Genomic DNA, 18,986 nt, shown 5'->3' with positions numbered 1-18,986 from the left:
ACCGTGAATATATGATACTGCAGAATGAGACAGGCGGGTTCGTAACATTGGCAGGAATTTGATTTGATCGTTCAACCATCTCAAGCTCTATGCACTGCTAAATTTGCAGATTGAAGGACGAGTGTTCTGATTTATTAAAATGTATGCTTCAATATTGGGTGTTTGTAACTGACATTATGCAGGAATACATTGTTTTTTTTGTCTGAAGTTTGATCACTTATTTCATAAGAAAAGGCGAGAAGCAGGTGTCATTTGGATAATTCTCCTTTATATCTACATACATAGACATTTCTGAATAAAGAAAAGACATTCAAACACATTAAGGCACAACACATCATGACGCACATCCTGAATTCCCCCCCTTCCCGAACAATTACAAAAATCCAGAGGAAGAAAAAAAGACCCCAAAAATTGAATTTCCTTTCCATGACAAAAAAAAAAAAAAACACCCACCACTGCCCCTTAAGTTTATGGTAAATAATTTACACAAGTTTCTGATGCAGACTGCGTTGTGTTGTGATTATGTCACCAGGAAGAAAACACTTTAAAAAAGAAAAAAGCAGCTGTTATCCCCGCACACAATGCCTGTACAGAAAAGCCCTCATTGTTTGCAGATGGTTAATCCAAGGTGACCCACAGCAGGCCTGATGCTCGCTTGCGCGCCCCAGAACAAACCAAACGCCAAGGAGTCGCCCACGTATGATCCTCCCAGGCCCAGGGAAGTCTTTCCAGGCTCTCAGTCTCCTACAGCTGCAAGGACAGTAGACGGGGAGTTTTCACAGCGGTCTGTCCCAGCATCAGGCTGAGCCGGATAGTTGGGTCATCTTTTAAACCCCAGTTCTTTTCCTTTTTCCCCACCTTTCACCTCTCCTTTTTGCTTCTTAAGACCGTTCAGTTCGTAAATCCAGACGTTCAAAAAGACATGACAAAAAAAAAAAATCACAAAAACAGTTGCAGTGTATTGTTTGTTCTTAAATAGTTATACAAAAGAAGGGGGCCTTGACCATGTCCGCGGTAACATTGCATGAGTCCATATTGCTATAATTGTTACAGGTACTCAAACTCCAGTGCTTGGTGTAGTGCCAGCAGGTCAGAGTGACTGGATATCCTCCAGAAAGGCATGTTGTGCTGAGGAGTGAAGCGACACATCGTTAGAAACCGCAGTGCTGTTTTCCGTAGCTGCACACCGCCACCTTCAGTCATGCCAGCTACACTACAGTAGCTTGTAGCTGCTTGCTTTTGCAAAAAAAGCACTGCAAACCAAAAACCCATGCAGCCCTAAAAGGTTTAAAGGAAGGGTTCAGCATTTTGTGGGAAATGCACCTATCTGCTTTCACCCTGAGAGGATCGATATCACTGTTCAATAAGGCTGCAGCCAATAGTTGAGCTTAGCATAAAGACTAGAAATAGGGGAAAAAATCATATAAAAATACATAAAAAAATGCACCTTTAAAGCTCACGTTTCACCTCTTAAATTAAGCTTCTTCACCTTGAGGTTGCCAGGCAACCAGAGTAAATCTAATGGCATGGAGCTCCCCGTAAAAATGTTTGAATTGAACAAAAGTCAATCAGTGAGCTATAAAGACCCAGGCAAGCTGATTTTGTTGCCTTTTAATAGGCTTAATGCCTTCATGCTGCGCTAAGCTAACTGGCTGTAGCATTACGTTCAAGGAACACCCTCAATCTTCTCATTCAACCCTCGGCTAGAAAGCAAATATGCACGTTTCCCGTGATGTCAAACCATTCCTTAAACAATCCCAGCACCCAGCATTATGAATGAAACCCAAAGCTGGAGAACAGATGGGATTTATATTCACACATAAAAGGTCAGTATATCAAAACTTAATTCACCTTTGTTGCGATATCGCTACTGTACTGTCACATAAGCTACAATATCGATAACCCTTCTCACACCAAAAAAACAGCGTTAATTGAATGAGATTGCGCAAATGCTTAATCACCGTGTACATTCTGAAAGACAATGTTTTTTTTTAGTTTCCAGATTTTAGCTGCAGGTGGTGCAAAAATTTGGTACTTTTGACTTTCAGGTGCAAAATGTACAACGTTAGCCGAGCTGCAATCTCAAGTTTTTCATCCCGACAGTTGCAATCAAAATCTCCCGTCACTCCATAACACAAAGTTGGGGGGAAGAAAAGCAACAGCAAGTGGAAAAAAAGTAAAACGACCAACACAAATCTATACAGCAAAGAAAGGCAGGCGTCGTCCAATCAGAGCTCACACTGTGTGGAGTAGGCGGCGGGAAGGGGGAGGGGTCGCGGTGAGGTTGAGGGGTCCATTACCTTTTTGGCCGCCTGCTCCTCTTCCACACCGTCCCCAATTACAACATACACTACTTTCCTGCCAAACCTTTGCATTATGCGCTCAAAGCAACTCTCTTTTCCTGCGAAAAAAAACAAATAAACAAAGGGGGGAGGAAGGAAGGGGGGTCACAAGGTCAGAGGGGTCGAGGTTCAGAAGTTGTTTGTTTACCTGGCTGGCTGCATGCTCTTCGTCCTTCCCATCGCCAACCACAACATATGTAATGTTAGTGCCAAAGCGGGAGACTATACGCTCAAAACAGCTCTCTTTGCCTGGAGACAAACAAACGGCTTTCACAGGTTTTTCCTTTTGTTGTTTTCGAATGGAAATAAAACACATGAAGAGGCGGAGCTGAGTGAAGGAGGGGAGGCCCCGCCCCCTCGGACATTCGTCACGGTTATCATATTGCTGCGTCCGATTCAATCAAACGCTCACCAACACACACACACACTCGGTTTTGAGGTTTGTTTCCTGAATGTTTCGGCTCTCTAAATCCCCCGAACCCAAGTTGTTTTTCCTTCCCTTTGCTCAGAGTGATGCAGGGTTGACTACGATTTAGCGCTCAGGCTAACGGAGTCCAAACCGGCAGATCCGGATGAGTGTCAGAGTTGTTCAGAGCCAGACCGGGACCTCGTGTGAGGTGAGGATGCATATGATGTCATAAAGGTCAGTGTGGACCGGAGAGTGAGCTCGTGATCAAACATGGCACTGCTCGCCCACACAGGTGCTTTCAATTATTCTGGCTGATTGCACTTCCGCTCAGGTAGAAGCGGTGCGGAGAGCCGTACCGGAAAATATGAGGTCACCAAACTTCATGAACCAATTAGGATGTTGAATGTTTAGCTCCTCCCACCCTGACACCTGCAACGCGACCAATGGGACGGTCGGAAGGATATGTCGATCAAGTTAGATTAGGCTAAATAAGTGAGAATTTAGGGAATGGTGGTGTGTGTTCTATCTATGTTGTTGTTATACTCTCTCTTACACACACACACACACACACACGGGGTATAAAAATAAAACATACTGTAACTCAAACGTTCCCAAGCAGCCGTTCAGTGAACTTGAGTCCGGCTAAAGCAATACGTTTAATATCATAACAAGAAATGGGATATCAGTCACACATGGAGCAGATGAAGAAACATCATAATAAATCATAAAAAACAGACAACCAACACATTACAGGTGACCTCTGCACTGTTAAGAGTCAAATACAAGGTTAGTCACTGTTTAATCATGAAATGAGAGTTAATAGTAAGAGTTCATGGGTGCGTCTGTGCCTTACCTATTTTCGTCGCGCTGTAAATGTTCTCGATGGGGAAAACGGATCCCAGACTATATAAGAGAACTTTAGCCAGCGCTGGTATGAGCTGCGTTGTGGTCACCAGAACGTTTACACAGTTACTCCTGCGGGACACGAGATGGAGAGACGAAAGGGTCATGGGTGTCCTTTGATGCATGAAAATATGGATACGTTCCCACGCGGTGTCAAACGTATAACAGACCTGGAGCTGATGATGGACAGGGACTTGAGAGCGTGGGTGAGCCAGGAGTCGGTCAGAGCCTCCACCTCGGCTCTGAGCTGCAGCCAGGCGTCTCTTTTAGCCGGACCGAGCAGACCTGAAACACAGCAGGACTTCAGTAAACCCTCACAGCGTCCGACTCCCACATAAACACACATAGGGCTAAAAGGCAGGAAAGGTAAAGACACAATAAGCAGCGTCCTCTCGGGTTAGATCCATATGGAGTCGTCGTTATGTGGACATTTATTGTTAAAATGCATATTGGCTTTATAAAGAGTAATGGTTTCGTTTATTTATATTTGTTATATCTGCATTTTCAGGGGTCTTTATGTGCTATAATCTATATATTGTTATTGAATAGTTTCCACTCTAGCATCAATAAATGTCAAGAGGAAACATATTTTTCCTTTTGGCCTGAAAGTAGATTCAAACTAAGTATTTATTTAAATTATATAGTGGGAATTAGATAAAAATGACTGACCAACACTAGATGTATTAGTGTTGCCAGATCTAATATATAGTTTCCATTCCAATCATAACCAATTCAATAACAAACAGCCCAAATCATAACCTTCCCAGGAACCCTCGTAAAACCGTAAAAACCATTACATTCGCGAGAGAAAACATATCATAAGCAGACAAAGTTTCATATCTGTATTAAATAACCAAAGACGAATATAAGTGCGTTGGCACAATAAAAATTATATGATTATATATTGTTTTCACGGTTTCTTCATAACCCTGCCAAATATTCCTAAAAACAGCCCAAATTTCATCTACCAGTCCAAACTGGCAACTGGCTTTTTTATATCAAGATTAATATCAAGAAGGTTCTCTGTGTTTTGTGTCCACTACTATAAATATATATATTTTTTAATGCTTGCATTCAGAATATGGCTTCCAATTCCAGGTTTTATCTCTTCCCCCCCCCCATCTTTTAATAATATTTTCATTAATGCCCATAGAAACACTCTGTTTTCAGCTGTTGGATTAAACACTCAACATTATCACCTTATTATAACTAGTGTACACTATAGCATCCGTCCAGAATTGAAGGAAAACGTCCTGAAACAAGCTCATTCTTTTGGTATGTGAATCTTTTCAGGCACAACTTTAATCTGCAGTCCTGGTAGGCATCTTCCACGTTCAACTAATCCACGTTTTATCCCCCACGGTGTCCAGCAAGCTCCCGTCAGATTGGCTTACCCCCCACATTGTTTTTGTACGAGCTATACATCTCTTTGACTCGTCGGTAGCGGAAGGCCAGTTTCCTCATCCAGTCGACGCCGCCGCGGACACCCGTAGCCAGGCACAGGTTGGCGCTGGTTGCAGCTGCATGGAAGCCATCAGTTGCAAAACTGTAAGTACTGTCAATAATAATGATATGTTTTATTTGAAAAATCTGCTCTGGTAGAACGAAAAGATCAAATGGTTATTCAGTACTATAAACACGACTGCCGGTATATATTTGTAAGGATGCATTACTTTACATTACATTAAAACAGTACATTTTAATGTATCAGAAAATATTGTATTTTGTGAATTATAAAAAAAAAGAAAACAATAATCCAATAACATCAACAGTGTTCAGATCGTACATATTATTTAAAAAAAAAGTGAATTGTTAAATCCTCACCTTAGGTCCTGGCCATTGTCATCTGATGACACATCATCAATATGTACCTGATCACACTCCTGCACACACACACACACACACACACACACACAACACACATTATTAATTGATTCCACACACGGACATTTCGAGCGTCGAGGTAGCAGAAGTACAAGAACGGAAGCATAAAAGAGTCAATTCAAAATATAGTTAGCTATATACATTTATGTAATAAACAGAAACTGGGCATGAAAAAAATATATTAGACTTTGTATAGAAACATGTTTTGGACATATTCGGGTAAGTATAATATGAATCCATATACCATAAACAATTATAACAAAAGAGCATGCACTACAATTAGACAGTCAGTGTTGTGTTACACCACTTTACACCACTAGAGGGTAGTACAGTCGTAGTATTTAACTGAATGACAGCCTCCAGATACCTTTAATGTCGTGCTTTGTGCAAAATGAAATATCATGCGAGGAAAGCCTTTTCAGCTCGCCAATGAAAATCTTCAAACGTGTGTTTGGTACGCGCCAATGTGATGCTTGTCTCACCTCCAGGTCGTTAAAGAACAAGTGCGTGTCGGCCAAGTTGAAGATCATCTCTTCCATCCTCAGACCCAGCGTCACCGCCATCGGAGGGTCCTAACGGAAGAGGAAGGTGACATCATCATGACATCATCATTGTGACAAAATTACTTCCTCTTGTACCCCCCCACCCTCCAACAAAAAAAGTTTTTCCACACCTTCCCAATTCACACCCCTTGCCCAACACCCCCCCCCTCCCCACACTTTTACAGTTGGTACGCTCCACTCATCATAGCAGATGCTGACAGACAGGTTGCACTTGTTCTGTCCCATCAACATTCCTCATGCTTGGTGGTGGTGAGGGGTGGGGGGGGGGGGGGTGTCTTCATGTGTGCACTGCAGAGAGTAGGCACCCTCAAAGGGAGACGCTTGGACTGTACATGGTATGTGAATGGTGTGTGTGTGTGTGTGTGTGCGCGCGTCTGTGTATGTGTGTGTGTGAGCCCGGGGCTCAGCTGCAAAAACCATCATCTGTGATAGGTCAGCAAGGGACGACAGCTTGACGCGCGATTCGCTGACGCTGTCAGACGACCAGAATAGAAAGAAACTAACAGGAAGGAGAGTGAAAGTGTGTGAGTGAGGCACACAGTGTGTGTGTTAGTGTGTGTGTGTGTGTGTGTGGGGCGCCCTCCAAAACGTTTGAGGGCTGCTAATAGTGATGGCCCGCAATTTTGACTGTATTTCTTTCCCGTCAATCGCGGAGACAAGAGGCACTTATGTCTCTCAGGTAATGATGACGTTGGCCGCCAGCCAACGGAGAGCCACTGACATCAGCGTGTGTCGAAACACTCGCAGCTGAAATGTGTTTATTCCCTCTGAGCGGTTTGAATTTGGCCGTTGCTCCGCGGCTCCAGAAAGGCGGAGGCGGCTAATATTTTGCCAGACAAGACAGAGCATTGCAAATAGACGCTTTGGCCCGACGAAGGTAGCCTGTGGAAGAATCCCCACCTCCGCTCATCATCATCACGCATCATTTGAGGTAAAATCAACACCATATGGTGACGTGAACATTATCGCCGGTTATAATAACTGTGTAGATTCCTTAAAAAAAAAAGTGAAACATCATTCAGAGCACATGTATACCCTCAGAGCCCCTTATGAGAAGGCTACTTAGGCCTTGTGGTTGCTATGTCAACAGTGTAAACACTATTTTGGGCGAGGTGTGAACAGACACAGCTGCCACTACATTTCTTGAGGGCAGCAGCGGCAGCAAATGAGGTGAACAAATGCTCCTACAATTATTTTTAATACAAAACGTGACACGTTATCAGAGGCACGATATTTTCATTCAAGTATTTGTTGGCGAGTCAGGAGAAAAAGATTCAAACGCATACATTCCCTAACCTCAGATCTAACCTAAATCCGGAACCTTAAATCCAAGTCTGAATCCTCAAAGGGGAAGATTGGCCAAAATGTCTCCGGATTGTAAAAATGGCCCCCATTCTGAAGGTCTAAAACTCACACACACACAGTAGAGAGAAATTTACAACCCGCCAAGGCCTTCCCTATACCCATTAAATCCCAATTGTCAAACATAAAATTCCACGACTGAAGAGCAACTAGGAAGTAAACCGGTGCCCACAATCCCTATCTGTAAAATGCCTGGGTTCCTATGGCTCTATGGGAGTCTGGCTCCAAACCGTGTGTGTGTGTGTGTGTGTGTGTGTGTGTGTGTGTGTGTGTGCTGTGCCAGCTTTTGTTTGGCTGCCAAAACGAGAATATCAGAATGGACTCGGCGCGCTGCAGAGCGGGACTCAGAGCCCGTACGGGGCAGGCCGGTGGCTACGCCGGTGCCCACAGGAAACGACATCACCCAATAAAACATCTGTAGCCATGGCCACATAGGATGATCCCAGATCAGGGCCAAGAGCTATTAAAATAAAGGGAACTATAAACAGCGAGACCACCGAATGAGTTCAATATGAACATCAGTTAGAGCTCAGCAAACTCAATTATGAGCTAAAGCAATGCATTACTTTTAATGTATCCTTAATATATAGCGCATTTAAAGATATTTTTTATGCTTTTGGTCGTAATCCCTAAATTGACCATAACATTCCCGATGTTGCTGATGTAATATTAATAAAACTGGAGGAAATGAAGCTGAGTGTTATGCTCATTGTGAGTTGCATAATAAAAGACTGCATAAAAGCCAAATTTAGAGGTAAAACAAGTCCACAAGTCCTCTGAAAAAAAGGGTGCAGCTTTAGTTTCCAAGACATATGCATTCGTATTAGTCTTGTATTTTCATTTTTACAAAATAGGACGTCCTCCTGTACCATCCTATCTCTGACTTTAGGTACGTTTTTTTAGAAAAATATTACCTGAATCAATATAGACTGCATTATCCCCCCCACCCCCCATTTTTCAGCCCTTCCTGGGAACCTCCACCACACAGGGAACATGGTATAGCCTGTAGGAGCCTGTGTTTTATTGCTGTGAGCTCATGGTAATAACTGAAGGTGAGGCAGATGAGGGTATCGGCAATATTATCAACTCCATCCTCATCTCAGTTTTGGGATTCCTCTCTTTAAAGGGCCAGTTTAACTGAAACTGTACTAAGGAGACACGTTCCCCCTTATTACCAGGGAGAATTATGCCCTTGTCTTTTCAGTGCTTTGCTTGGGTCAGTCCTTAACAGTTTTCTGGCCTTTTCTTCAAGCTTTTGAGTTATAAATCCACCATTTGGCCAATTGTGGTATTTAAAAAAAAACAAAAAAAGCTGGAGCAACGTGTGAAGATTCATCAGCCGTCATTTTAATCAAAACCAGACCAGTATTGTCCCGGCTGGTTTCCACGGGGAAAGAAAGGGGAATGGATGGAGTGACGTAGTGCAGGACGGCTATAGAAATGTAAACACGATAATAACAGACTCTGGATCCTTACCTTGCCATATTTCTGCGCGTAGGAGCCCGTGAGCAGAGAGTGGAAGACGATGATGGTCTCGTCCAGATCCCACACAAACACCCTCTGGGGACCAAGACAATGACACAGGGAGAGACGGTTACATCCATCCTGTTATATGTACATTCATGCTCTATCAGCCTCTCCTCTGTTGTCCTGAGAAGACGATTTCCAATAGAATATTCAGTCAGTACTGTGAGTTTTTTTCAGTCCCTTACCTCCAGGTCGCTATCAGGGGGAGGGGAGGGGTTGCTCTTGCGGCCCCTGCCCCGGGACTTGGACCCCCCACTCCGGCAGGCTCGGTCGTCCAGCTCTTTGATGGGCGTGGAGGGGCTCTGCACTGTATCAAAGTCCCCTGAGAGCGTATGCAAACACAGGGCAGGGCTAAGCAGTCAAAAAAACATTTCAAATTTACAGAAACGATCGAATGTCCGAGCCTCAAACTTCGCAAACTTTATTGGCCGCATTAGAGCGACGGTTAATGATGCGGTTTGATCCCACAGGTGCTTCGGAGTATCCACTTCAGGGGGGAAGCGATAACTCAAGACTTTGTACAGTAATAAGCCATCTTGTCAGGTTTAATAATTCAAGGTAATTGGCACAACAGATCAACTTAAAGACTAGCAACAAAAGCACCGTGCTGCTCCGGCTGATTCACGATATATGTGTAAGGGGAGGGGAAAGACGGAGCCGTGCAATAAATTAGAAAAGTGAGGTAATCTGATGCTTCTCGCAAAGATACAAAATTCTGCGGGAGCATACATGAGTGCACACACATTCTTATGCCCCCCCCCCCCCGTCCTTAATGCCATATGCTCCCACTGCTGTGTGGTAACTAGAACCAGACTCTGAGCTTCGGCTCTCATATTGTTATGTCTCAATCAGGGGGAGAAGGAGGGAGGGAGGGAGAGGGAGAGGAGAGGGGGTTGATATAGACACAAAAAGACACAAAGAGCATGTGAGTGACAAAAAAAAACAAAAAAAAAACAAAGGCGGATACCAACTGTAACTCCCAGATGAGAGAGAGAGAGAATAAGAGAAATAGTGAGAAAAGCAGCGAGAGGGAAAGTGCCAGTGACAGGAAGAATGATAAGCTCCTTTAATCAGGCTTCCTGAATTACAGCCAAGATAAACCAAAGGAAAAATGTGCAAAAAAAAAGAGAGAGAAAGAAACAAAAATAGAATACCGAGCCATATTTCTGTACATATGGGTTTACTTGGGCTCTTTCTTATTTCGCCTTCCCTCCTCTCTCTCCGACTCGTCGACAAAAGCGTAATATTTAACATAACTCCCCTCTGATCAAAAGTCTCTAATGTAAACATGTGCCGATCCTCCAATTAGTGAGCCCGATGCCAGGTAACCATGGCTACAGTCTGAAGTTACTTCCTGTGCTTCATCATGGGTGAAAGAGAGTTTTGAACTCAGTTACCCAAACTGTGGTATTTGTTGTTTTTTTTTAAACTGGAAACAAGATTATGGAGCCAGTATGAAGGAACGGTGAGAAAACTTGACATTTGTTTGCATATTTATGAAGTGAGAACTGTGGTGGAGTGTTGATGTGCTCCTTTTTTTTTTTTTTTGAAATACAGACCTGGGTGAAGTTCAGCAGCCTGTCCAGTCATGGCAGGGGCAGGATCCTGCAGCTGGTAGGCTGCCGTGGAGCCGGTGCCGTCCACGCTGTTGGAGGTCATGTAAGTCCCGTAAGTGGAGGCGGAATAATACTGGGCATACTGGTTTTGGCCAAACGATGTATATGACGGATAATCCTGCAGAGGATGACATGAGTTATGAGCGCACGAGAGTGCAAAGACAAAGAGGAAATTGAAAATTGAGACATGTCTGGAGAGGTTCAAACTGACTTTTGAAGAGAGATTTTTTTTATTTTTATTATTATATATTTTTTTACAAGTGTTCTTTCTCATTTCTCTAATCTTTTATTCCCCTCGATTCTGTAGTTTATACCCCCGAAAGAATTCAAGCCTTGTGTTGCTGCTTTTTTATTGACCCAGTGGAGATGGGTGCTTTTATGAGTCGGCTCTCTAAACCTGTCACTACGTCCATCTCTACGAGTCCTTTATAAAGTGGAGAGCACCACATGAATGCACACACACACACACACACACGCACACACACACACACGCACACACACACACACACACACACACACACACACACACACACACACACACACACACACGCACACACACACACACGCACACACACACACACACACACACACACACACACACACACACACACACACACACACACACAGCTGGCGCGTTGTCTGCAAAGTGTCAGCAAGGACACGCTGTCTATCAGTCCCTCTCTCCCTCTCTTGCTTGCTTTCTCTTTTTCTGTTTCCCTCTCTCACTCACTCACACACACACACACACACACACACACACACACACACACACACACACACACACACACACACAGATGCAGTATATTTCCCCTAAGCCGCCCACACAGGCCAAACCTTGACTTTTCTCCCCCTAAACAGCCACATATATCATAGTGGAACATTAAAATCCCCCTTTAAGCATTTTTCTACCACAATGCAATTCATCACATGGACACAGAGAAATATTCAGAACAAAACACTTCTTTCACAAAAGCCTAATTTTTTTTCTGTTTCTCCTAGTTCGCCTCCATCGCAAGGGTCGCACTGTAATTAGATTTTGCGTCTCGGAATGGGGGGAAAGTGTGTGCGGGAGCGTGACTGCGAAACCACTTCTGGTCTCAAATACTATCGCAAACCGCGCCATGCGGAATCCTCCCCGCCTTTAGCTCGCCAGCGCAACGAGGAAAATTCACTCAGAGCAAACATGTCACACGGTCGGTCGGCTCTGGGAAGGAGCTCCGTTGGAAAATGGGCTTTCTTATTTGGTGCCTGGGAAAATGTATGTTGCTTAAGCTAACTTTCAGCTGGCCTGCAGGTTTAAACTAAAGGGCAAAGCCTACACACACACACACACACACACACACACACACACACACACACAGGATATGGACTCTACCTGCTGTGTGGCAGTGTAGTTGGCGGGGTTGGACACTGAGTTGTTGGTGGCGTAGAGGCCTGAGGAAGGAGTGAAACTGGAACCTTGGGACAAAAAGACGGAGAGAACGGTGAGAAAGAAAAAAAACGGAGACGGAGGAAACTGTGCGCAAAAATCATAGCCTTGAAAGGTAAGATCATTTTCAGCAATAAAATCAAATACTGTGGATATTTCCTTCATTCTGCAACAGGAAAGAAATGCACAATTGCGTTTATTAAATTGAGGTGGGAGTGACAAGTTGAGCATTTAATGCTCAAGTGATTGATAGTCGACTTTTCCAGCTGACCTGGCATCTGATAGGGTGAGTATGCGGTCTGTCCGGGCTGAGGCGTGGTGAAGCCGGGGCTGTAGCTGAGGCCCGTCTGCAGAGGAGACTGACTCTGGGCCAGGCCGCTTTCTGTCTTGATGCCCGGCAGCATCACACCGAGGTCTGTGACAAGAAACCGAGAACATTATACAGTGTTTTACGTAGGTGACGGGTTTTTCTGGGTGATGTTTAAATAGTGTTGTCATCCAGGTCTATTTATGCCACAGTTTGCTTTGATTTGAAAGATCTCAGTATGTTCTGCTTATGAGAGCAGAAACATGGAATTTCTTCCTGAGTATAATAGAGGTATTAATATATATATATATATATATATATATATATATATATATAGGGTTGCCCATAAAAGTTGGAATAATTTGCAAATGTCTTGTCTTTTATAGCGCCAAACAAATGTTATTAATTTATATAAAAAATGAATGAATATATATATGTATAAACTGTATATTAAAAAATCATATTATTTTTTATTGTTTTTCAAAAGAAAAGTAATCTAATTTGAATTTCTGTACTTCAGTTGGACGTTTTTTCAACAGTGGATTCCCAAATAAATGTGCAATCACTGTACGTCGCTAACTGTCGTCGTATAACGTGTGTTATACCATAGGAGGACAGTCCGTACGCCTGTCCTGTCTGGGAGTACGCGGTGTAGACGGTCGACTGCTGCATGCTGCTGAACTGGGGCTGACCGGCGTACGTCGGCATGGGAGGGGCTGCCGGTGTGGAGAGAATGTGCGGGTAGGGCCTGGAAGAGGAGAGCAACGGCAGGTGATGTAGATGCCAGACGGTATGCGATAGGGGTTCTTAGAAAGCCAGTAAAAAAAAAGTCCCACTTACTTTGACGGGTAGAGCGGAGGGGAGTACTGGTGGGCTGAACGAGGGCTGTATCCGCTGCTGGTGATTACTAAAAACAGCACGGTAATCAGAAACAACGAGGCAAACACAAGGCTACGCATGGTGTCAACTCAAATCTTCTGTTTCTTTTCACATGTGAACAAAACCACTCCCGAACAGCACAAGTCAAGGCCTCGGGGCTTGTTTGAGTCGGAAACGCTGTTCCAGTAAACATAATTTGAAGTGCAGAGGAGCCCCTCCCCCTTTTTAGAGAGCACCGCAGTCCACCGAACCCTTACAGCGGGCCTCATAGTACAACACAATGTCTGTTTGTGGTCATTGAGATGTCAGAGCTCCACACTGACAAACACCCTGCTGCTTGTAATCCCTCACTGTGCGTTGCTTAATGGTTTTGTGTCTCAGTGTGTGTGTGTGTGTGTGTTTTGCAGCGTGATGGAGCATGTGTGTCAAGTAAAAAAAAAAAAAAGAAAAGGAAAAGACAAGTGTAAAAAAAAAAAAATAAGTCTGTCGCTCTCTCTCATCCCTCTGCCAGTTTTTGATGACGCAATCCAAGGACAGGCAATGCTTCATGGAGCTTTCAGCAGGCCTACCGCTGAGCTGCTGGTGTGTGTGTGTCTGAGAAAACACGTTATTTATATGATGCAGAGCTGACTACAACAGAGACATGTGAATTAGTTTTTTTTCCCCCCCTCTTGATGAGGAAATAGTAGCGTGAGTGGGCGTATGTGTGTTACCTGAGCCTGCGTATGTGTCCAGTGCTGTGTCGCCTGTCGTAGTGACTGTATCGCTGTTGTTCATAGGCTCTGTTTTCACTTAAGGAAGACGGAAAAGATCGGCGTTAGGAGGGGGACAGAAATCAAGTGCCAACACACACACACACACACACACACACACACACTCACACACAGAAAACTACCATGCAGTTTCAGTATGGGAGCAAATGCTGTGTGCAGGGTTCCCATTATGATTGATATGGAATTACACAGAGCACAAAGTCACCACTGTGACCTAAATTCCTATTTTATTTTATTTTTACGTAATGGTATATATATATACACAGTATATATATATATATATATATATATATATATATATATATATATATATATATATATATATATATACATACATATATATACGCAAGGTGATCCTTTAGCAAACCCCCCGATATTAATTAACTTCCCCAACAAAATCATCAAATTCCCCGGCTTTACATAAATGTGCTGCCTGGTTGGAACCCTGCAACTATATAAAAACTCCACACACACACACACACACACACATAAATCCAATGGGATCCAAAGAGCAGGAAACACTGCACAGTTAAAGAAAAATCACTGCAATTCTGGCACGCACACACACACACACACACACAAAGAAAACATCAGATCTAGGACCAGCCTAAACTATAGAAAACCCATTCCTTTTGCATTTCAAGTAACACTTTATGACCTCTGGCCTTGGATTCACACACATGCACCTCTGTACCATAGTCCTTGGAGCCCGGGCCGGGGGGCGGGCTGCTGCAGCCCAACAGCCAATCAGCCGTGTTTAGAACTGTCATGTTTTCACCTAAAGGGGTGCAAGGTGGGAACGTGGTGAGAACACGATGCACTGAGAACCGGATTTTCTCAGCTACTGCATATGGGACATTGGTGTTGATTACCGTAAAATAAGACATTTGTAAATCGTAAATGGTTGGACAATTTGGGAAACATGCTTTCTTGCGTTAATATGAGAATGTCAATAGCACTCTCATGTCTGTACGTTTAATACGATGCTAGAGCCAGGAAATTGTTAGCTTCGCTTCGCATAAAAATGAAGGCGTAGGGAAACAGTCTGGCTCTACCCAAATGTAAAATATCTGCCTACTAGCACCTCATCACCGTGAGGTTTACAGGCAACCAGCAGAGACTACAAGAAGTCATTATGTCTGCGCCATAAAAAAACGTTTTTACAATTTGTTAATATTTAGATTAAACAAACTATATGAGCATGTCGGTCAGTGAGCTTCGAGATCTCGTCATCTTCAGATGGAGCCATGCTAGCTGTTTCTAATCCTTATGCTAAGCTAAGCTAACCATCTCTTGCAATAACTGTCAATTTGAACACTTGGGGGCAGCATAAACAAGCTGAACATTGACAATTTATAGAGTTTATATTCCTGCAGATAAGCGACATTAGCATTCGTTCGGAGTTGTGTTTCTGGCCACCTGACAAAAACCAAACTCCCATCTCTCTCTTTAACTGTTCAGCTCTGTTCCCCGTCACCTCTGAACGAAATATTTGGCCCGTGAGATGTTAAATGCTCCGCTGTGTTCCCCAACTAGTCACTTAAGTTTGTCTGCCTGCCGTTCGATGCTGCGCTGGTCGCGTCCGCTGGGTTTTTAGAGCTATTACGCTGAAAACAGCTGCCTGCTGTGGTCGGAAACAAAGCCGATGAGAGCAAAAGAGAGTCGTGGGCCGTAAAACCGACAAAAGGTGGGGAAATGCATCGGATGATAATTATTTGTGGGTTAGTCACTACAAGCGACACTCTCAGCAGTAAAGCATATTACCCCGAATGATTCTTAAAAAAGAAGCACACCTGTTAACCACCTCAACATCCTCCATGCTGTTTTATGAAGTTACTTTTCCCTTTTTTCTCCCCGAACATGATTTAAAATCATCACCAGTGGCCATCTGAGAACTCCATCTAATTCAACTTCATTAATCCCCTCGGGGGAACAATACAAGCCATCGGACAAGCCCTAATGAAGACAAACGAGTTGCTATGGAAATGGCCCGCAAGGCCCGAGCTCTGGCTGATGTCAGGTGAGGGGAATGTTGGGTATGTAGTTTGTTTTGGCTGCGAGCTTGTAGTCCCCGGCTCTGTCTGCTTAAACCATTAACTGTGAGCTCATCAAAAATGATTTAACCTGCTCTAATATGGTCTGAATGCACTGTTAGGCTCACTCTGAGCTATTTCTGTGGCTCTCTGTGTGTGTTGACACATCAAGTTGACTAAAATGAAGTATCTCACTTTTTCCATTACATTCGTTTCCATTGCCTGTTGAATCAGCGACAGATCAAAGGACCCCCCCCCCCTCCCAACAAAAGCACTACATCCAATGCATATACGTCAAACTGCCTTGTCAAAAAAGGACACTGACAGAGGGGGAGATCGACGGTGACAGCAGACAACGATGAGACGAGAGAAACACGGACGAACAGAGGAAAAGAAAGGGAGGCGAGAAAAAAAAGAAAGAGGGAATACGGAGAGCGTTCAGTGGTGTTGACATGTAAGAGAGCTGTGATGCTTTAATGCTCTTGTAGAGTGAATAGTTTCCAAGGGGGGAGTTTGGGCTTGAACACACACACACACACACACACACACACACACACACACACACACACACACACACACACACACGGGCTACACACACTTTGCTAAGCGGTTAGCGGAGGAAGGCAGAAGTGCTTCACCGTGTTTACACACATTCTCCAGTGGTTTACTCAAGCCTTCGTGCCAGCGCACGCCACACGTGTGTGCGTACGTTTGCTTCCGTCTCCGTTAATTCCCTTCAAAAAAAGTCTCTGCATGTTGAAAATCTTTCTGATTTCATGATGATTTTTTTTGCAATGTATTGAATTGAAGTGAATTTGATTAATGGTGCTGCTGGAGCTAGATCTAATTAAAAAGTACAGTACTGTACAGTAGAGGTGCTTAGACTAGTATATTATTGCCAGCACGACATATGGAGGTGTATGAAACAGCGACTCTGGTGTGCTGACAGAGATGTCACTCTTTTACTGGTCTTCATTTAAAACATAGATTGATCTATCGTTGAAGGAATCAATTTGCTTTCTTGTCCAGAGTCAGATAAGAAGATCGCTACCACTCTCATGTCTGTGGGGTGAATATGAAGCTAGCAGCTAGCAGCTGGTTCACTTGGCTGGAAACCTACACTTTATAAAGTACTCATAGTACTTGACAAGTTATCGGTAGAAAAGAGTAAACACAGTGTTTGTGTGACCTTCAGACAGACCTCAGCTGGCTGTTTCCCCACTATTTCCAGTCTTCGTGCTAAGCTAACGCTAAACGGCTACTCGGTGAAGCGTCGTATTTATTATACAGACATAAAAGTGGTTTCAATCTCCTCATCTAACTCTTGGCAATAAGTGTATTTCAATATCAAGTGATATTAAGTACGTGAACAGCGAAGTGTGTCTTTCTAATGTTTAGGAATCCCATTAATGACAAATTAAAAATAGAAGAGTGGTGCAGGGATGACGTGTTTTTGTTGGACGAAGGCGTCGCACTGGTTCCCTTGATATAAAGCCAATGGGATTCTTCCAAAGGATTTTGGATTATAAGCTCTGGGGCAAACGCTCCGCCGACTCTTTCTTATAAAGAATAAAAAGCTTTAAAATTAATGAGAGGGGGACATATTTCATATTGTAGAACAAAATGTTATAAATCAAATATCTTAAGCTTGTTATGTCACCGATATTACATTTAAAAATCCAGCTGACTGTGAGCTTACACATTTCTGTGTTTTAGGGCTCATTCCTGCATCTAATGGCTTGAAAAAGAAAAGAATAAAGACCATGATATATTATATATATATATTTTTAAATACTACCCTTACTTCCACAGACACAACCGCCCATCCATTACCAAACATATTCTGCCTGCTCACCTCCTGTTCCATTGGTGGTGATGGAGGGGCTGCCAAGGTTGTTCTTATCCAGCTTGGAGCCCGTCGAATCTCCACCTCCCACACGGTTATGAGGACTGGCTAGGTCCTGCATTTCCATAGACCTAAAGGGAGAGAGGGAGGAGGAGGAGGAGGGGGAGGGAGGGAGGAAGAGGAGGAGGAGGAGGTGCGGTGGAATAAAGATGAACTGCGATTTTTGAATGAATAACAGATCAACAGCAATACGCTCTCACAGCTGGGAATCTCCCACCTCTATATATTACGTTGAGATCTCACTGAACACATTCAATGACATACTGCATATCCACACACACACACACACAGTCATAAACTCTATGCGTCTCCGTACCAGTTAGCTTACATGAGCATGTGTTCAGAGGCGCTAGACATTGTCTGCGGGCCTGCTGGCTCTTTTATGGAGTGTGTACGTGTGTGTGTGTGTGTGTGTGTGTGTGCGTGCACTTCTGGGCTCCAATACAAACCCACAGCCTGCCAGCATGCTTCAGTTTTACAATGTGTTCCACATGCATGACTGGAACCAGCACACAAGGTGGTAATGGTAAAGTGAGAGAGTGTGTGCGGAGTCAGTGGAAGTAAACAGTGACATGAAGATGCACGTTTAACGGTCGAGTGGAAGTCCCGATCCTTTCATATATCAAGTGTTTACAGTTTATTTGGATCCCGATTAGCTGTTACCATGGCAATAACCACTCACCGCGGGGTTCATAACCTCCAGTGAGAGGTGTAAGTGATTTTTAATAAACTTTCATGCATGGACACAGTAAAAAAAAAACACACACACAAAAAAAAGCAACATTAAACACTCGCTCATGACTCTTCATCACTGTTGCCGCAAACCCACATTCTGACATGTCCTCTGGTGGCGGACATAGTTTGGTGTTGACTCAGTGTGTGTGTGTGTGTGTGTGTGTGTGTGTGTGTGGACAGGACCTCGTATGAACGTGCGTGAGCCCTGACTCACGCCGCCCGCAGGTCGGTCACACTAGCGCTCTTGTGTGAAACATCAAAGCGGGAAATGACAGAGATGGAGGGAGAATGAAAAGAAATGCGGGCTGCCGTTCCACC

General features: G+C 43.8%; 1 protein-coding gene across 10 annotated transcripts in view; it reads right to left on the bottom strand.

The window, feature by feature from the left end:
- Window positions 1–230: 230 nt before the first annotated feature.
- Window positions 231–18,986, bottom strand: part of eya4 (EYA transcriptional coactivator and phosphatase 4) — a 40,185-nt gene continuing 21,429 nt past the window's right edge. Inside the window, exons 4-21 of one of the 10 annotated variants that reach the window (XR_014598558.1) lie at window positions 17,883–18,004; window positions 14,689–14,772; window positions 13,935–14,012; window positions 13,183–13,249; window positions 12,948–13,090; window positions 12,307–12,450; window positions 11,982–12,064; window positions 10,550–10,724; window positions 9,176–9,312; window positions 8,940–9,023; window positions 6,021–6,110; window positions 5,479–5,537; window positions 5,049–5,209; window positions 3,825–3,939; window positions 3,605–3,726; window positions 2,491–2,591; window positions 2,301–2,401; window positions 231–1,128 (exon numbers count right to left, since the gene is read on the bottom strand). Coding sequence is in view for 6 of the 10 variants with exons in the window: in XM_084030800.1 (XP_083886926.1) it covers window positions 1,048–1,128; window positions 2,491–2,591; window positions 3,605–3,726; window positions 3,825–3,939; window positions 5,049–5,209; window positions 5,479–5,537; window positions 6,021–6,110; window positions 8,940–9,023; window positions 9,176–9,312; window positions 10,550–10,724; window positions 11,982–12,064; window positions 12,307–12,450; window positions 12,948–13,090; window positions 13,183–13,249; window positions 13,935–14,012; window positions 14,689–14,772; window positions 17,883–18,004 (1,846 nt within the window). In the remaining 4 variants the exon portion in view is untranslated. Of the gene's footprint in view, window positions 1,129–2,300; window positions 2,592–3,604; window positions 3,727–3,824; window positions 3,940–5,048; window positions 5,210–5,478; window positions 5,538–6,020; window positions 6,111–8,939; window positions 9,024–9,175; window positions 9,313–10,549; window positions 10,725–11,981; window positions 12,065–12,306; window positions 12,451–12,947; window positions 13,091–13,182; window positions 13,250–13,934; window positions 14,013–14,688; window positions 14,773–17,882; window positions 18,005–18,986 lie in introns of all 10 variants that reach the window. The other 9 variants (XR_014598561.1, XM_084030800.1, XM_084030798.1 and 6 more) reach the window with 9 other exon arrangements.

Source organism: Eutrigla gurnardus, assembly GCF_963514095.1.
Source record: "Eutrigla gurnardus genome assembly, chromosome: 16".
Lineage (NCBI taxonomy): Eukaryota > Metazoa > Chordata > Actinopteri > Perciformes > Triglidae > Eutrigla > Eutrigla gurnardus.
Note: the sequence above shows the minus strand (reverse complement) of the source record. Positions and strands in the feature narration are given on the sequence as shown.